Source organism: Ananas comosus, linkage group 14, assembly GCF_001540865.1.
Source record: "Ananas comosus cultivar F153 linkage group 14, ASM154086v1, whole genome shotgun sequence".
NCBI lineage: Eukaryota > Viridiplantae > Streptophyta > Magnoliopsida > Poales > Bromeliaceae > Ananas > Ananas comosus.
The window spans coordinates 1,364,958-1,383,169 of NC_033634.1; the positions used below are offsets into that span (position 1 = coordinate 1,364,958).

Consider the following 18,212-nt stretch of genomic DNA (forward strand, 5'->3'; position numbering starts at 1 on the left):
TCTTTCTTGTATTTTTTTGGCTCTTTCAGGAGGCCCTAGCTGTCTTTATCATGTACGCTTAGTTCATTTCGCTTAATGAATGAAGTAGGTAGCTTGCTATCTATTTCTCAAAAAACGCATGAAGCTCAAAATTAATCTTAAGGTACATAAAACAGTATGGTATATGATTCACAAGAATAGTTTTACTTCTTTCTCTAACTTATATTAATTCTATGCAGCTTTGATACCTTATCCTGTAACCAACTTCAGGAAAGAATACAAATTCTCTAATTCACAGAATTAAGACGCCATCGACGACACGACACTAGGTTTCCATGTTGATTGGAGGATCAATTCCTGAGAAAGCAAGTAATTTTTATCTTTATCCAATCCCCCCATATGTAGTAGTGCATGGAAAGAATATTATCAGAATATTACTAGCATTGACAACCACTTACCATATGTTATAAGGAGATACGTTTTTCCAAGCCACTTGAAACCTTGATCTTTTCATTCATTCATTAAAAGCCGGTGAGGATAAATTAACAATCACTTTTGCTCTTCTTATTCTCAATATAAGAAGAAGGGATAGAATTAAGAAGTGGCTTATCCTGGATTATGGCTACAAAGGAAGGAGAGACACATCTTTCAATAATAGAACAAGCAGGGGTTGGGTTTCTTCTCTCTAATGAGGGAGAGGTAAGAGAATCACTTTATTTTTTCTTCTTTTTTTTAAAACTAATATTTAGTTCTCTTTGTGATTCTAAGCATTGTTACAAGAATAAGGCGATTTACATACAAGTTTTTACTCAAAAAACAAAAGTTTCGACGCGCCTTCCATCAATATTCTCTATTTTTCTATCCATAAGTTCAATGAACTTGTTCCCAATACTTCATATTTTTATACGAAATCAAAACTCAGAAAGTGTTCTAATAAGTGTTTTATTTTAATGTACAAAGATATACTAAGAGAAGTTTTAGTCGCATTAATTCGTTCGTGGCCATGAAAGTAGGTTCCTTTATCATGCATCGAAGGGAAGACCACATGCCTCTTCTTCTCAGCTAACTGGTGCAGGCCCTGCCGAAACTTCACTCCGCGATTAATCCAACTCTACACTGCCCTCAAAAACACAGAAAAGGATGTACAAATCGTCTTTGTCTCCCTCGACCGCGACGAAAATAGCTTCTTGGATCACTTTAAGCACATGCCATGGCTCGCTGTGCCATTTAACGTCGACATAAGGAGACGGTTGCGCGCAACTTTTAAGATCGACCGTATCCCTTCATTGACTCCTTTCGCGCCAAATGGTATGTTGATTGAAGAAGATGCAGTTAAGTTGGTTGAGGACTACGGAATTGATGCATTTCCCTTTGATGCTAAGAGGAGAGAGCAGTTGCGGGCTATCGATGAGGCGAAGCGACAAGGAGGGAAAATAGAAGAGCTTCTTGGGTGCAAAGAGAGAGACTATGCTATCTCCAAAGATGGAAAAAAGGTGAGACAACTGATCTATCTATATATAAAAGCTCTTTGCTACAAGTTTTTGTGCTATGTCATGAAGAGAGAATTTAGCTATGTGTGGCTTATCTATGCTAAACTCAATCTTTTCCTTCGCAATATTCCTAGGTTCCGATAGTCGAGCTCGCCGGGAAAACAATAGGCCTCTATTTTGGAGCACAATGGTGCCCGCCATGCCGCGCCTTCACGACAACGCTTGTAGAGGCGTACAACGAGCTAAGGATCTCAAAAAGCGGAGGCTTCGAGATTGTGCTTATTTCAATGGATCGCGACGAAGAAGAATTCAAATCGAGTCTCGAGAAAGTGCCATGGATTTCAATTCCTTATCACGATAAAACTCGGCATGACCTTTGTAGGATCTTCAACATAAAGGGAATTCCGGCCCTCGTGATCCTCGGGCCAGACGGTAAGACTCTAAGGACCGACGGGCGAGCCATAATTTCAAATTTTGGCGCGACGGCTTTTCCTTTCACAGAAGCAAAAGTTGCTGAGGCAGAGGAAGCACTTAAGAAGGAAGGAGAGAAGCTGCCACACCAAGTGAAGGATCCTAGACATGAGCATGTGCTTAAGTTGGATATTGCTAGATGTTATGTTTGTGATTCATGTAAGAAGCAAGGGAGGTATTGGGTGTTCTCCTGCGCCCGGTGCGACTTCGATCTTCATCCCTCGTGCATCGAAGAGAATCAGAAACAATGAGTTATTCTAAGAACAGTAACAAAGAAAGCTATATATGCATGTAGTTATTTAGTACCATTTTGGTTTTTGTCTGTTTTCACCTTAGTTACACACAGTATGGTAAATGATCACAGCTTGATACACACTCCGCAGTTACTGCTTATTGTCTGTAAGATGTTTTCTATGCTCTCTATCCATCAGTTTTTTATGGCAATGTTTATGACTTTATGCTCTGTATTTTGTTTGGCAAGTTACAGGGTCAGATTTGCGTTTAGGGTTCTTCTAGCTAGGCTTCTGGGCATCGTTGTTGTTACGACAAGCGCACAAACGAAAACGAAAGTAGCGAACACAAAATAAACAAACCACAAGCAAAAATAAAAAGAACACACAGATTTCGTGGAAAATTCTTTGCAGAAAAAAAATCACTAGCGAGGGAGGAGAGAATTTCACTGTCGAAGAGGGAATACAATGTTCGAAGTACAACCAACCACGATCTGTCGCTTCTAGGGCAAAAACGAGAAAGAAAACTCTTAACGAATTTTGGATCCGATCCGATCCGTACCGCGGGGGTGGAGCCCCCCACACTTCCTAGCGAATGTCAGCGATGAGCTATGGGCTCGGGCCGAGAGGCTCGAGCCCTCTACTACCCATCACAGACATTCATTNCCAACCACGATCTGTCGCTTCTAGGGCAAAAACGAGAAAGAAAACTCTTAACGAATTTTGGATCCGATCCGATCCGTACCGCGGGGGTGGAGCCCACCACACTTCCTAACGACCGTCAACGATATGCCATGGGTTGGGGACGAGAGGCCCGAGCCCTCCACTACCCATCACAGACATTCATTTTTCCTTCACAAACTTATTTTCAAATATTGCGCCGCGAAACTGTCTGCGAGTCGAAGTTTCGTACTGACGTCAATTATCAATTTCGAGTCACATCTAACAGTTGCGATTGCAGCTGCAGTGGTACCGGTCGCAATCGCAAAATATAGCTGAAGATAAGTTTTCACTGTCTCACTACACAGTAGCAGAGGCTCAGCAACACAAGCCAGGCCAAACAGACCCTTAGTATAGAAAATGAAACGTCCAAGTCAAATCGAAATCAAGGGGTCAAATTTAAAAACGGAAAAAAAAAATCTAGTTTTTTTTTTTTTTTTTTCCTATTTTATCTGACATAGAGTTGTGATTATTGATTTAGTCAACAAGAGTCCAACTGTAAACTAGATTTTATTGAGCTGGTCAAGTTGTTGAAGAGCCTCTAAGTTTAGAGCCACGAATTGGACACAGCCGAAGTATCTCCTTGGGTTTTACCAAAATAAGCAAATTTGAAGTGCTAAAAAAAAAAAAACAAACGCGCATGTCTCAATTATACCAACTCTTACACACCCCTCCGAACTCAATGCGTAGCCTCATAAAAATGGTTAAAGCATCTCCCTGTAGGTTCCCTCTCAAAAAAACTGCTTCAAAAACTGCTCCTCCTTGGCCCCCCTGAGAGAGAGAGAGAGAGAGAGAGAGAGAGAGAGAGGAAGTGGTGCTTTTTTGAGTGTGTAATAAGATTGTTTATGATCGCGTCGACATCGTGCTGAAGAAGAGAAGAGAGGATCAAGAGAATGAGCCAGAGAGATTACAGTGAGGGCGCGGCGTTCCCGTTAGTTGCGGTTGCCATTGACAAGGACAAAGGGAGCCAAAATGCATTGAAGTGGGCTCTAGACAACATCATCTCTAGAGGCCAAACCATTACCCTCATCCATGTTAATACCGGCAAGACACCTTCTTGTAAGTCTCTGTCTCTCTCCCCCTTTCTCACATTTCACATATAAGACGCGCAGGCAAGCACATAAATCTACGGCACAAACAGATAAAACAGCAAAAATGGCGAAAAGAACACAAGTTGTGGGGGTCAGGGAAAAATCCAATCTAATAACAAGCAAGGTGGCAATACTGAGTTAACTGATTACAGCAATTTCGGTTATGGATGCTTATATTTTCGCACCGTGTAGATTAAAGTAAATAGTAGTACAAGACAATCTAAAATGGCAACCCAGGAACCGCCATGAGCACATACAAGTATTTGAAAAAATAGCAAATATTTTATACAAACACAATTGCTAACTACGCCTTTTTTTGCTTACGATGTGATACAGCGGGGCTTCAAGAGGATTCTGCAAATGGCGCGAGGGACATATTCATTCCCTTCAGAATTTTCTGCAAAAGAAAAGATGTGAGTTACCCTCTGCTAAAATTTCTTCACCGCAAGCATCAAAGTTTGTAAAATTTAACCTTATTCTTCAATATTTTCTCTTACTAGTATCTCGTAAAGATGTGTAAAAAGAGAAATTGCATTACGCGTTAATCAGAAACATATACTTAAACCAAAAATAGAAATAATCTTTTCGACAAAACTGAACATATACATGGATGAAGATAGGCATATTTCGGCAAAAGAACAATGCTGTTGTAGATTCTGAGCTTGTGACCTTTCTCTTACCAGCACTTTATCATTATTGGCATTTCAATGGTCTTCATAAATCACCAGATTCTCCTTCATTGTTAGCTTTATATGTTACAGCAGGCTTTTGCTAAAATTTCCCTGTTTGATTTCAAAAGCACGTAAAAACAAAGGTTCTCCCTTCATCTTCTTAAAGCTGCAATCTGGATTCAAAAAATACTGTTATTATCAAATGGAAGCAACCGGGAATCCAATATGCTCACCTCAGATCAAATACAGAGAAAACAAGATGAAAACTTATTAACTTGGCCTAATTCAAATGCAATAATGTCATTTAGAAGTTACTGAGCATAGAAAGATAATTCATAGACGCTACAAAAACCATCGCAACAACCAACTTTGCATATTCTTCGGCAGGTACACTGCAAAGACATAATACTGGATGAAACTGATGTAGCAAAGGCAGTTATAGAATTCATCTCACATGCTGCAATCGAAAAGCTCGCCGTTGGGGCGCCATCAAGAGGTTTTGTCAGGTAAAAGTTTACGATTCAGAACAATTTACCTCATAAAATCTCTTAAAGGCACCGCCTAAAAATTTTTTATTCATCATTTTTCTTGTCTCAAAGATTTAAAGGCACAGATGTATCAACCAGTATTTCAAGAAATGCACCCGATTTTTGCACCGTCTATGTAATCTCGAAAGGTAAGGTGTCTTCCCAGCGGAATGCAGTTCGAGCCGCACCAGCTGTGTCGCCGCTCCGTGCTCAAATCCAAAACCAATCAAGTATCAAACCCGACTTAGTAAACCAACAAAGTTTAAATGCAACGAAAGGTTTGTTTCTTTATAGTTGCACTTGGCTTTGAATGGAAAAAAGGCCCTTCTTTTATTTCTAATCAATCTGATTGTGAAATTTTCTATTACCAGCTGAGGCAGCATGGGAGACTCGGAATCCGTACACTGAGAAGGATTCGATCAGGTATTTTCTTTTATTATTTTTTTGACTAAAGAAGCAAGAAATTCTTTCATAAAAAAAAACATTTTTCATATTGCACCTATTGTCCCGTATCACCTAACTGAGCACTAATAAAGGCTAACCAAGCAGTGAAATCTTGTAGTCTAATGGAGTAATATATGAGTTTCAATATTTCAGGAGTGGAAATTGAAAATGATGATACTTGTTGGTTCCTGCTACTTATTTTTTCACATAAAAAGGATGATATAATATTGCAAGAAATAACAAGTTATCTCTCCCCAATACCAAATTACAAGATAGATATATACATGGAACAGGTCACCTTTCGGCAGGGGAGGACGCTACCCGGCATCAAGAATGAGCGGCGAGATGATGCCAGAAAGCGACATATCATTTGTGAGTAACGGAAGGCCGAGTACAGATCGTGGCTTTAATGCAAGGTTATCAAATATGTCGGACAGTTTTGATCGGAGCTTCGAGATGATGCAGTCACCGCAAAACAACATAATGAACGAATTCTCTTCAGCTTCTTTTGAGAGCTCTTCATCCCATGGTGTGACGGTAATGCACATACACCACACCCTATGAAAACAAAGTTTAAAATAAGCTCATGTTCTGCGAAGAAACTAAAGAGATATTTACACAGATACACACACATAAATACACACACACACATTTATATATATTCCTGCATTTTGAAGGAATATAAGTGTTTGTGCATGCAAAACTCCGGCAAAAGACAGATGTAACTGATCATTATAAAGTATTATTAATCTAACTGATCATTATAAAGTATTATTAATCAAATAAATTGCCGTAACTCGTTGCAATAAAAAAGAAGTATACCATTCTTAGTCATTGTAACATTGACAAGGCTTTCTCTGAACATGCAGGAAGATATAGAAGCCGAGATGAAGAGGCTGCGGCTAGAACTTAAGCAAACTATGGATATGTACAGTACAGCCTGCAGAGAAGCACTTGTGGCTAAACAAAAGGTAAGAGTATCGCTTTACCACATATATTGTGATACTACATACATTGTGGAAGTTCCACATTATATCTGGAAATACTTTAACATGTTAGTATATATGGATATTTTTAAGGATAAATACTCCATCACATATTCTAAACAATAATCTCAGATTTGGTAGCTGAATCAGAGAATATCATTCAACTCTTTTTTGCCCCTACTTTTGCTGTATCATCAGTCTAGAAATATTCAATAGCTAGACTTTTCAAATAAAGGAAAAAAACGAAAGAGGACTTCTTACTGAGAATGAAACTACATTGCAGGCAATGGAGCTCCACCGGTGGAAGCTGGAGGAAGCACACCGGCTGGGAGAAGCTCGGCTGGCGGAAGAAGCAGCTTTGGCGTTAGCTGAGAAAGAGAGGACAAAGTGCATGGCGGCACTGGAAGCAGCCGAAGCCTCGAAGAGGATCGCAGAGTTAGAAGCACAAAAACGAATCAATGCAGAGAAAAAAGCACTTCAAGAATCCGAAGAGAAGAAGAAGGCGCTCTCTGCTTTGGCACAGACGGATGCGAGGTACAGGAAGTACTCTATAGTAGAGATAGAAGCAGCAACAGATTACTTTGCGGATAGCCGTAAAATCGGAGAAGGGGGATATGGGCCAGTGTATAAATGTTATCTGGATCACACACCAGTTGCAATTAAGGTTCTCCGTCCAGATGCAGCTCAAGGGAGAGAACAATTTCAGCAAGAGGTATAACTTATAAGAATCTCGAGAGCTACTTAAATACACTGCAGATACATAATTATGCAAACAGATTATGTAACAAATGGACTGTATAAAATGCAGAGCTGGCAAATCCAAAGGTACTCAAATAAAATAATGCAATTTTTGCATAAACAAATCCATTTGTTTGAATTTGCTAAATAACACTCTTTGTTTTTGTGCATATTTTTAAACAATCAATGCGCAATTTTCAACTAAGGTCGCAAACTTTATTCCTAAAAGTTTCAAAGTCGGCTAAATTTGCAACAATGACAAGTGTCACATTTATTTTTCGAAAAATGAAAAATAACAGTTTCTTTTGTGCAAAATAACTAGAATGGACAACTGATGCAGTAATGGCTTTATGCTAACATGTAAAAAATCATGCAAATACACAGGTTGAAATATTAAGCTGCATCAGGCACCCAAATATGGTTCTCCTTCTGGGTGCATGCCCAGAATACGGTTGCCTTGTCTACGAATACATGGCTAATGGAAGCTTAGAAGACCGTCTGTTCCGCCGCGGGAACACACCACCCATACCTTGGCAGCACAGGTTCCGCATAAGCGCAGAGATCGGCACAGGCCTCCTCTTCCTGCACCAAACAAAGCCCGAACCATTAGTCCACCGTGACCTCAAGCCCGCGAACATCCTCCTGGACAGAAACTACGTCAGCAAGATCAGCGACGTGGGCCTGGCACGCCTCGTCCCTCCATCAGTTGCAAACAATGTAACACAATATAGAATGACCTCAACAGCCGGAACATTCTGTTATATTGATCCTGAATACCAGCAAACTGGAATGCTTGGTATAAAGTCGGATATATATTCTCTCGGAATTCTTTTGCTTCAGCTGATTACAGCGAAACCACCAATGGGGTTGACACACTATGTGGAAAGGGCGATCGAGAAGGGAACATTTAGGGAAATGTTGGATCCAACAGTGGCAGACTGGCCGGTGGAGGATGCCTGCCGGTTAGCGGAGGTGGCACTGAAGTGTGCTGAATTGAGAAGGAAAGACCGGCCAGATTTGGGGACGGTGGTTCTGCCTGAGCTTAATAGATTGAGAGCACTCGGAGAGGAGAATCTGCAGTTTTGTGTCATGGGGAGTAGCTCAACTGCAACGTCCTTTAGTGGGCAGTTTTCCATGCCGGTAAGTTTGATAGATTTGCACTAGAGGCAATAACAAAGCATAAAAAAAAAAATTGTAAATACACGAGTAACACTGCAGATATATCAAAATATACCAAAATGTAGTTGAAGAGCTGACTTTCTACACGTGGGAGTCAGCGAGTGGTTTAACTTTTCAGACTTGATGTCCACGCTAAGCATCATGACTGAAATTTTAAAATCCGAAGCCTAACTAGCTGCCACGGTTGAGAAGTGGGCTCGTCAACTATACTTTTGAGTAATTTTATGGGATATCCAGTTTCTTTTATGATTTTATGCAAAGAAAAATTGAAAGATCTGATACTTCAGTATGTCTTCAGGAAGGGAAAATCCTCTTCTATTGAAACATAAGTTGCTAGTTAAACATCAAATAACACTCATACCCCAAAATATACTGTTAAACTACATCGACAATACATAAGTTTTGGACGGTTCCATAGGATTTCCCAATTCTGGACACTGCTGTGGCAGCTCTTCAGATAAATAATCAGCACTTACGCTTGATAGCTTCATACTATCTAAAATTATGGCAATAGTAGTATGGAACAACATATAAGAGATCACTAGTGTCGGCACTGAATCTTCTTAATCAATCTCTTACAGTACATTGTATTATTCTTTATAGAGAGGTATAAAGAATGAGCGACATATCGTATTTAGTAATTACTGAACAGTGAATATAAGGCAAGCAAGAGTAATATGTGCTACATTCTACTTTTCTATTTCAGGATTTTATGACTGACGCTAATCCGACACAATCTGGATATGAAAGCTCCAGAAGCCGATCAAGTGCATACTATTCCTGACGGATTGGGAGCAAAACCAATTCATGGTATACGTTTTATATCCCAACTGTACCAAACTTTGCTAATGCTTTGAGGTTGACATAATTTGCGGAAAGTATTTTTATTAATAGCGGCTATTTCAGGCAGCTTTGTTACCACATCGGAAAAGAGAATTCTACCTTAAATCTGCTTTTCACGGCCGAATAGATGTGCTTCTCAGCTGTTGGTTCTTTTCGTAGAGGCAATATTGGCTTAAGCATGCGGAGGAGGAACAAAACTACCGAACTTCTGAAGCAATAAAACGGCGAAGAAAGTTTAATACGACTATATTTTTTATTGATTGGACTAAAGCTTACATGAAAAGCAGTTGTATATCACAATTACACCAAAAGCTATAGGCAAAGAAGTTCTTTCTGTACAAACAAATTCTAATTTAAATCGGTTGTAAACAATGACAATATCTCTCTCTTTAAATGAATTATGAGATTGACAGGTTATATAAAATATATGGTAAGAGATGTATAACTCACTAGAACACACTAAGAAGGCAAGTTGCATCCCTACAAATACAAATAACTTGGCACAATACTACAAGAGTTTGTACTAAATTGCATTTACAAGCAATCCTCTCATAATTCTATGGCATATTTCATCAAACACCTTGTGTGCAAGAATAGCTAAAGAAACAACAACACACTGGATAAGACGACCTCAGCAGGGTACTATTGGATGCTTTTAAACTCAAATAATCAATAAATATATTAGTATTTTGACAATCAAATATGCTATTTCATAGTTGAAAGTAAACTGCATCATTTACTGCCACTTTACTTCCGATAATAGGGCATCGAAATTGGCGATCGGTATCGTTAAATACGATTTACAGTATTTGAACTTTACTAGATAAATAATATTATAAAATCACCGAATTCAATTTTTAGAAAGTTCAAAATAATCTAAATTTATTTAACAGTACCTACCATCAATTCGAATGCCTGATTACCGAAAATGAGGAGAAAGTAAATATAATGTTTACTTTGGAAAAAAAAAAAAAGAAGAGTATTCTAACTTTACACCTACATAAATGCACATGGTAAAACCACAATACACATTTTATTTTATTTTAATATTATTTGGTGCTAAATATTACCTTAGTCCCTTCCATTGGCTGTGAAAAGACGATCCTGGTTATTTTTGTTTTTGTCCTATGATTAGCCCAATCTATTTCTTAATGCAAAAAGAAAAAGAAAAAAAAAAAACCAAGCAACTATGATTACGGGTTCGAGTATGAACCCGATAACCGTAGCCGAATCCGACACCCTCGACCCGCCGCGTATAAAAAAAAAAAAAAAANTCTCCTCCCTTCGATCGGTGTGTTACGCTGTTATAGGACTCTTTCACCGCTCCTTGCTCCCTCCGCAAGTAAACCCTTCTCTCGCTCTCTTTCTCTCTCTCCTCCCCCTTCTTTCTCTCTCTTTCTCTCTCTCTCTCCTCGTTGTCCCAACGACAGAGGCGGCGCCGCCACCGCACGGGCACCGGAGGAAGGCCGAGATGGCGGTGGTGAGCTCCGCGAGCGGGCTCCTCGCGATGCTCCACGAGCCGCACCCAGAGCTCAAGCTCCACGCGCTCGCCAACCTCAACTCCCACGTCCACCTCTTCTGGCCCGAGATCTCCACCAGCGTGCCCACCATGTGAGCATCCACGCTAACCCTAACCTAACCCTAGCGCCGTTCCCGATCCCGATCTGTTGTCGAGGAAAAATTTTAGTCCTTGTACTGTTTTTGATCGTATTTAGGTTTGGATTAAGTTTTTTTTCTGTTGAAATAACGGGAAAATGTGTGATTTTGTTATGAATTTTGTTGTCTTCGTTTGAGGGATTGGAGTTCGTTAGGCGAAACTTTTTTGTCTGCTTATTGATTTGAGATGTAGGGAAAGGAAAAGTTGTGATCTTGTAAAGTTGTTTTCTTTCTCTAGTGTTAAAAAAACTGCTGGAAAAAACTGAAATTTCTTACTTACTAGTAAGGAATTGGTCGAAGTTTACTAACCAAAACCCAAATTTGCTTTGTGATTTAGCAAAATGGTGAAGGCGATTTCAGTTGCATAGTATAGGTCTTTTTAACCTCTGTTATTTGTGTTTGCATTTGGTTTCTTTTCCTTTTGCTGGTTTTAGTGGAAAAATTGCTCATTTACGATGATTCATGTTATATATTTATGAATTGGTTGAAACTATTGTCCTTTCTACGACTCATTTGTTGCTTTGTATTGCCAGAGAGAGTTTGTATGAAGATGAGGAATTTAATCAACGGCAACTTGCTGCATTGGTTGTTTCTAAGGTAACATTATTTAGTTTTTCCTCTAATGGCATGGAATTTTGTTCATATATAATTTTTTTTCTTTGGGAGTCATTAGATTTCACAGCTGTCATTTCTCTATGCAGGTCTTTTACTACCTCGGTGAACTTAATGACTCATTGTCATATGCGCTCGGTGCTGGACCGCTGTTTGACGTGTCCGAGGATTCTGATTATGCTCATACACTTCTAGGTTGAAATCTACTTCAATTATAATGATCTTGTAGTATCTTCTATGTGTGGGTTTGGTCTAATGTGACATTTTCTGCTTTCTGTAGCTAAAGCTCTAGATGAATATGCTAGCCTCAAGTTGAATCCTTCAAAATCTGCTGATGAAGAAGCAAAAGTGGATCCCAGATTAGAGGCTATTGTGGAAAGAATGCTGGACAAGTACGTCATTTTCCTGTGCTTGTTCAACTCTCTCTCATGCATCAGCTACCCCATGGATCTATTCCAAATTTATAAATCATCCCCATATTGTTTGTGACAGGTGTATTTTGGATGGAAAATATCAGCAAGCCATGGGAATGGCTGTTGAATGCAGGAGATTGGATAAGTTGGAGGAAGCGATCACTCGCAGTGATAACCTTCATGGTGCTCTTTCATATTGCATTAATCTTTCCCATCAGTTTGTTAACCATCGAGAATACCGTTGTGAGGTAGGTTCTTGGTGATGATAATGCTCCGCTCTTCAAGTTTGTATGTATGCATTGCAATTTTAGCTGCTATGGGTGCTTTGAAAGTACATACATATTATCTCTAAGCTTTTCACTGGTTTGAACTAGCATTTTAGAAAAATTCCTGTTTCTCTTGATCACAATCATTTCTTTAAGAAGCTTTAGGGAAAATCTACTTTGTCTTAACAGATCATTTGTTATTTAGCTGTATGGTTCTTTTTAGGATACAACCAGATAAGCCTATTGCTTTGTATGGAAGACAAAGTCTTATAAAACTGTTTAAGAGTATGCTTAAATTAATGATAATAGGTCCCGTTAAATTTAATTTTTAAGAAAATGTAGTCTACTTATATGCATGTAGATGTATGCGGTAATCAAGATTTAGTCCTGTACACTACACGAACATTGAACATTGTTGGCACTGAAATGACATGAAGAATGGGTTTGTGCAACTTGTTGTGCTCCTTGTGCAGGTGTTTGATTTTTGGCTTCTATGTATCCACATATAGTTTTAATGCCCTTGTTCTTCTGCTTCCTCTGGTTACAGGTTCTTCGCCTTCTTGTTAAAATATATCAAAGATTGCCTTCTCCCGATTACTTGAGTATTTGCCAGTGTCTTATGTTTTTAAATGATCCCGAGGCTGTTGCAAACATTTTGGAGAAGCTTCTCTCTGGAACCAAGGTATTTCATTTTTAGCTTTTCTGTCCTCTGCATTATAAAGGACTAACATATTGTGGTTCTATGCTTTTTCAGGATGATGCTCTCTTAGCATTTCAGATTGCTTTTGATCTTGTAGAAAATGAAAATCAAGCCTTTCTCCTAAACGTCAGGAATCGTCTCCCAACTTTGAGGCCTCAATCTCCTAGCCAAGGAAACCCTAGTCCTGAATCCACTCTACCTAGTTCCCAAAATGGTACTGTAGGTGCGGACAGCTCGGTTGCTGCTGAAGATGTCCATATGAATGTGGATTCTCAAACTCCGAATGGGAATGCTCGCGTTGTGGATCCAAATGAAGTCGCATATGCAGATAGGCTTGCGAAAATCAAAGGAATATTGTCGGGAGAGATGTCAATTCAGCTGACTTTACAATTTTTATATAGCCACAATAGGTGAACATCCCCATTCTTCCCCAAGTATTTTGATATTTGCCATTACCTTGAATTTTGTTAAACTGGAATTTGTCAGTGACTGGTGTGATTGTTCTTCTTAACAGGTCAGATCTTTTGATTTTGAAGACGATTAAACAATCAGTGGAAATGAGAAACAGTGTTTGCCACAGTGCAACTATATGTGCAAACGCAATAATGCATGCTGGAACAACAGTAGACACCTTCCTTAGGGAAAACCTGGTACCATTATGTCTTAATTTTTCTTTATGATAATGTCGTGCAATAATATCTCTGGATTTTCACATTATCTACTCCATGGCAGGAATGGTTGAGCAGAGCAACAAATTGGGCAAAGTTTAGTGCTACTGCTGGATTAGGCGTAATTCACAGAGGCCACCTTCAACAAGGCAGGTCCTTGATGGCACCATACCTGCCTCAGAATGGTGCTGTTGGTGGTGGCAGTCCATACTCAGAAGGTGGGGCCCTTTATGCCCTAGGTTTAATTCATGCCAACCATGGCGAGGGCATCAAACAATTCCTCCGTGAAAGCCTTCGCAATACTAGTGCAGAGGTGCTCTTTTCCCCTCGATTGCTTCCCTTAACTGTTATGGTTTTTTTAGATAGTATGGCTGAATTGTTGAAACCCTTTGTGAATATCATGATTGTCATTTTGCTGCCCTTTGAATGTTAGAACCCATATATTGCCCCTCTTGGGGTACTGGTTTGGTGGTTTTCCATGACTTTGCCCTCTTCTTTCCGTGCTCCTCAGGCGATATTTGTTACCTTGGATGGCGGGGAAAAATGCAGGTTTTAATGTTTCAAGGGGGCAATGGGAAAATCGCTATTTTTGTTAGGGTTTTTCCTACAGTTTAGCCAAACTGATGCACCAAAGCTTATACTGTAACTTTGAACTGGGCCATACAGGTTATTCAGCATGGAGCTTGCTTGGGTTTAGGGCTCGCAGCTCTTGGAACAGCAGATGAGGAGATATATGATGATATAAAGAACGTGCTTTATACAGATAGTGCTGTGGCTGGTGAAGCAGCTGGTATTAGCATGGGTTTGCTTATGGTTGGGACTGCTAGTGAGAAAGCAAGCGAGATGCTTGCCTATGCACATGAGACACAGCATGAGAAAATTATTAGGTAATTTTGGTTTCTGCTAATTGATGCCATCATGCTCAGCAGTAATATGTTTGCTTTTGGAGTTTGATTTGTTTTTGCTAATTAATGGTTGTTTATCCAAAAATTTCTATTCCTCAGGGGGTTATCTCTTGGAATTGCATTAACAGTTTATGGAAGGGAAGAAGAAGCTGATACTTTGATCGAACAAATGACTAGAGATCAAGATCCTATACTTCGTTATGGTGGTATGTATGCTTTGGCTTTAGCCTACAGGGGAACTGCGAACAACAAAGCCATCCACCAGTTGCTGCATTTCGCTGTATCGGATGTCAGTGATGATGTACGAAGGACAGCTGTTCTGGCCCTCGGATTCGTCTTGTACTCCGAACCTGAGCAGGTCATACATATACTGCTATTTATTCTTACGAAGAGTTGACATAATTTAGGACTTGTTTGTTTAGGTTGCAGCTTCTAAAGAAATGTTGTTTGAGTTTAACTGTTTAAAGAAGCATTAACAGTATCTTTTTTTAAAAAAAAATTCTCCGAAATTGCTTCCCATCATAGTAGAAATAGAAACTTTAAATTGTAGACAGAAAAAAAGCCTAAATGGCTTTCTGGCTCAGTGCATCACTTCATCAAGTGAAATGTATGGATTGTTATCCCCTGTATATTTCAGACATTTATTTCTAGTTCATATTGGTATAAGAATAACTAGCATTTCCTTTATTCCCTTTATTATTTGAGTGTGTAACTTTATATATGTGCTTGTTCTATTATAGCTATTAGTCAATCTGAGCCATTGAACTGCTTATAGCAAGAATTGCATTTTCCTGTTCTTAAACTTTTGTAGTCCAATATCTGAGTTAGTTCATTCTCTATTATGACCAATGCAGACACCAAGAATTGTATCCCTCCTTTCTGAATCTTACAATCCGCATGTGCGTTATGGTGCGGCTCTAGCTGTTGGTATTTCCTGTGCTGGCACTGGATTAAGCGAAGCAATTTCTTTGCTGGAGCCTCTAACATCTGATGTCGTCGACTTCGTCCGTCAGGGGGCCCTCATTGCAATGGCTATGGTTATGATCCAGACTAATGAATCGTGTGATTCTCGTGTTGGAACATTCAGGTGAACCCTCCAGCTACAAGTTATTTTCATTTAGATCCCTCAAATTGAAACAGGCAGAAATTGAGGGTGTACCAATTAGAAAAATAATGTTAGAGTAATTATTTCAAAATGGCCAACAGTTGGAGTTGTCATATGTTATTACCTTTTCTTTTTATCCCGTCTTTACTGCTTATCATTTGAAACAAGTTATAATATCTCTGTTATTTATCCCAATGCTCTTTAGGCGACAATTAGAGAAAATTATTCTCGACAAGCATGAAGACACAATGAGCAAGATGGGTGCCATATTGGCTTCTGGAATCCTTGATGCTGGCGGTCGTAACGTGACAATCAAACTCCTATCCCGGACGAAGCACGATAAGATCACAGCAGTTGTTGGACTTGCAGTATTCAGCCAATTCTGGTATTGGTATCCGCTCCTCTACTTCATCAGCCTTGCCTTCTCTCCTACTGCATTCATCGGGCTTAACTATGACCTAAAAGTGCCGAAATTTGAGTTCTTATCGCACGCTAAACCATCCCTGTTTGAGTACCCGCGAGCGATCACACCTCCGACATCGACTTCCGCAGCTAGGCTACCAACTGCTGTTCTATCAACTACTGCAAAAGCTAAAGCTAGGGCGAAGAAAGATGCTGAACAAAAAGCTTCTTTGGAGAAGGCTTCTGGTGGAGAAGGTTCTAGTGGTTCGGCCTCGGGAAAGGGTATTAAATCACCTGAGAAGGATGCTGATGCTATGCAGGTAGAAATATCTGCCTTCCTCATTGCTCCTCATTGACTGTTAAATTTGTGCTTCAAATATTCTATCAGCCACTCTTGTATTGTAAAAATTCTATCCAGTCCCTCTATTGATGGTTTCTTGAGTTTATATGAACTACTCGATTTATTATTATTGTATTGAGTTCTTGGTTATACTACAATTATGATAATAGTAAGAATATCTTAATTAGATTATTGATTTTTTTAAAAAAAATTTAGGTGCATTAAATTTATTTGTGGACAGAAGACATAACAAATCTAGAAAGTTTAAACCCAACTTTAAATTATTCACTTTGGCTCTCTCCTCTAGTTGAAGACATTCACCAATGAAAGTCCACTTAGAGAGTTTTGTGGTGGCACCAAATGACAAAACTCATCCAGCTTTGGCCTTGAATCCTTATGTCCACTTCCATCAAAACAACCATGTTCTTGACCTCATATATATCAACTGGCGGTCCCAAACCTTGATGGGGGATTGCATTAGGTTGTGCCACATCCATCGAAAAAAATTCTGTCAAAGAAAACTAGTAAAATTGATCCTTTGTGGCTGTTACTGTATCTCAGTCTGCATTCAGATATATTGAGGTTTTTAAGCTATACGATGTTTTATTTTTTATTTCATGATTTCATTTTGACATTCTGTGTTTCACTTTCAGGTGGATAGCGCGCCTGAGAAAAAGGCAGAGCCCGAACCATCATTCGAAATCCTGACGAATCCGGCTCGTGTCGTCCCGGCGCAAGAGAAATATATAAAGTTTTTGGAGGGAAGTAGATATGTTCCAGTGAAGCCGGCCCCCTCTGGCTTTATCCTCCTAAAGGATCTGCAGCCGGCGGAAGCTGAGGAGCTCGCTCTCACCGACGCCCCATCTGCTGTGGCCACAAACCCTAACAATTCTGGATCCACCACTGCAACAGCTCAGCAGGGGTCAGGCTCTTCGGCAATGGCGGTAGATGAGGAGCCTCAGCCCCCACAGCCTTTTGAGTATACCTCATGATGCTCTACCTCATGATGCTTGCTAATGTCAGGAAGCTCGGCTTAAAGGCGATTATATTAGGTGGATCATGACAGGATGGCTATCTGATGTTTAAATTTTAAATCCTTTTTCGTCTTTTTATTCTTTGAAATAGTTTGTGTGAGATTTGTTGGCAAGGGAAACAATGTACTTTTAGAAGAGGGAAAAGGTGGGGGGTATTTAGACTTCATTGATGGTATAAGGGTTTGCACTTGGGGCTTTGGGCGAAAGATGTATTCGCATTATTAACCCGACCCGCCCTTTTGATGTTATCAGATCAAAATTCCTTCGGGGAACTACGGACACGATTAGATCGTGTCGTACAAGTGTTGGAAATTGCCTATCTGAACAGGTTTTCATGGTGGTTATTTAGTGCTCCTTGTCTTTGAAGCTACTTGTGTTTGTTTGTTTTTCGCCGAGGCAATTACAACTGATGCTAGGAGGAAATGTGTTGGGATGATATCTGATTCAACCCAATTCCAGCAGAGGGTCGGATGTGGGTTTGCGTCAGTTGGAAATTTTTTTTAGATTTGAATTTGGGTTCCGGCATGCTTTTATTTCCCAGATATGATGATAAATGTCGTATTACCCAAATTTGAAACTGTTTATATGCAACTCGTATGTGCGTATGACATTACCGTGGAATCTAAATTGGGCATGGAGTCTGTTACAAGTTGTTTGATTTTTTCTAATTCTAGGAAGTTTAGATGTATATAAAACATTTTTTTTCTACAGGAACAATGATAATAAGGGCCTAAAAAAACTC

The 18,212-nt window shown here is 39.5% G+C and overlaps 3 protein-coding genes across 3 annotated transcripts; all 3 read left to right on the top strand.

Moving 5' to 3' along the window:
• On the top strand, positions 299–2,384 carry LOC109720032 (probable nucleoredoxin 3). The gene is made up of 3 exons (XM_020246891.1): positions 299–678; positions 993–1,472; positions 1,604–2,384. Exons 1-3 carry the CDS (start codon positions 598–600, stop codon positions 2,189–2,191), a joined length of 1,149 nt encoding a protein of 382 aa, XP_020102480.1. The 5' UTR covers positions 299–597; the 3' UTR covers positions 2,192–2,384.
• Positions 3,784–10,167, top strand: LOC109719989 (U-box domain-containing protein 51-like). The gene is made up of 10 exons (XM_020246848.1): positions 3,784–3,949; positions 4,318–4,394; positions 5,040–5,158; positions 5,252–5,457; positions 5,551–5,602; positions 6,438–6,594; positions 6,893–7,321; positions 7,732–8,487; positions 9,233–9,336; positions 9,433–10,167. Exons 1-9 carry the CDS (start codon positions 3,784–3,786, stop codon positions 9,308–9,310), a joined length of 2,040 nt encoding a protein of 679 aa, XP_020102437.1. The 3' UTR covers positions 9,311–9,336; positions 9,433–10,167.
• Positions 10,650–17,840, top strand: LOC109720230 (26S proteasome non-ATPase regulatory subunit 1 homolog A-like). Its single transcript, XM_020247189.1, has 14 exons — positions 10,650–10,980; positions 11,559–11,622; positions 11,727–11,832; positions 11,918–12,029; positions 12,130–12,298; positions 12,864–12,998; positions 13,071–13,426; positions 13,531–13,666; positions 13,749–13,997; positions 14,351–14,571; positions 14,689–14,947; positions 15,444–15,676; positions 15,900–16,416; positions 17,090–17,840. Exons 1-14 carry the CDS (start codon positions 10,841–10,843, stop codon positions 17,426–17,428), a joined length of 3,036 nt encoding a protein of 1,011 aa, XP_020102778.1. The 5' UTR covers positions 10,650–10,840; the 3' UTR covers positions 17,429–17,840.

Excerpts from the sequence above, each read along its gene's own strand:
- LOC109720032 (XM_020246891.1), top strand. The coding sequence starts at position 598 with ATGGCTACAAAGGAAGGAGAGACACATCTTTCAATAATAGAACAAGCA. Across the intron at positions 679-992 it reads TTCTCTCTAATGAGGGAGAG|GTTCCTTTATCATGCATCGA; the intron begins GTAAGAGAATCA and ends CCATGAAAGTAG. Across the intron at positions 1,473-1,603 it reads TCTCCAAAGATGGAAAAAAG|GTTCCGATAGTCGAGCTCGC; the intron begins GTGAGACAACTG and ends CAATATTCCTAG.
- LOC109719989 (XM_020246848.1), top strand. The coding sequence starts at position 3,784 with ATGAGCCAGAGAGATTACAGTGAGGGCGCGGCGTTCCCGTTAGTTGCG. Across the intron at positions 5,458-5,550 it reads AAGTTTAAATGCAACGAAAG|CTGAGGCAGCATGGGAGACT; the intron begins GTTTGTTTCTTT and ends TTCTATTACCAG. Across the intron at positions 8,488-9,232 it reads GTGGGCAGTTTTCCATGCCG|GATTTTATGACTGACGCTAA; the intron begins GTAAGTTTGATA and ends TTTCTATTTCAG.
- LOC109720230 (XM_020247189.1), top strand. The coding sequence starts at position 10,841 with ATGGCGGTGGTGAGCTCCGCGAGCGGGCTCCTCGCGATGCTCCACGAG. Across the intron at positions 14,948-15,443 it reads TGTACTCCGAACCTGAGCAG|ACACCAAGAATTGTATCCCT; the intron begins GTCATACATATA and ends TGACCAATGCAG. Across the intron at positions 15,677-15,899 it reads TCTCGTGTTGGAACATTCAG|GCGACAATTAGAGAAAATTA; the intron begins GTGAACCCTCCA and ends AATGCTCTTTAG.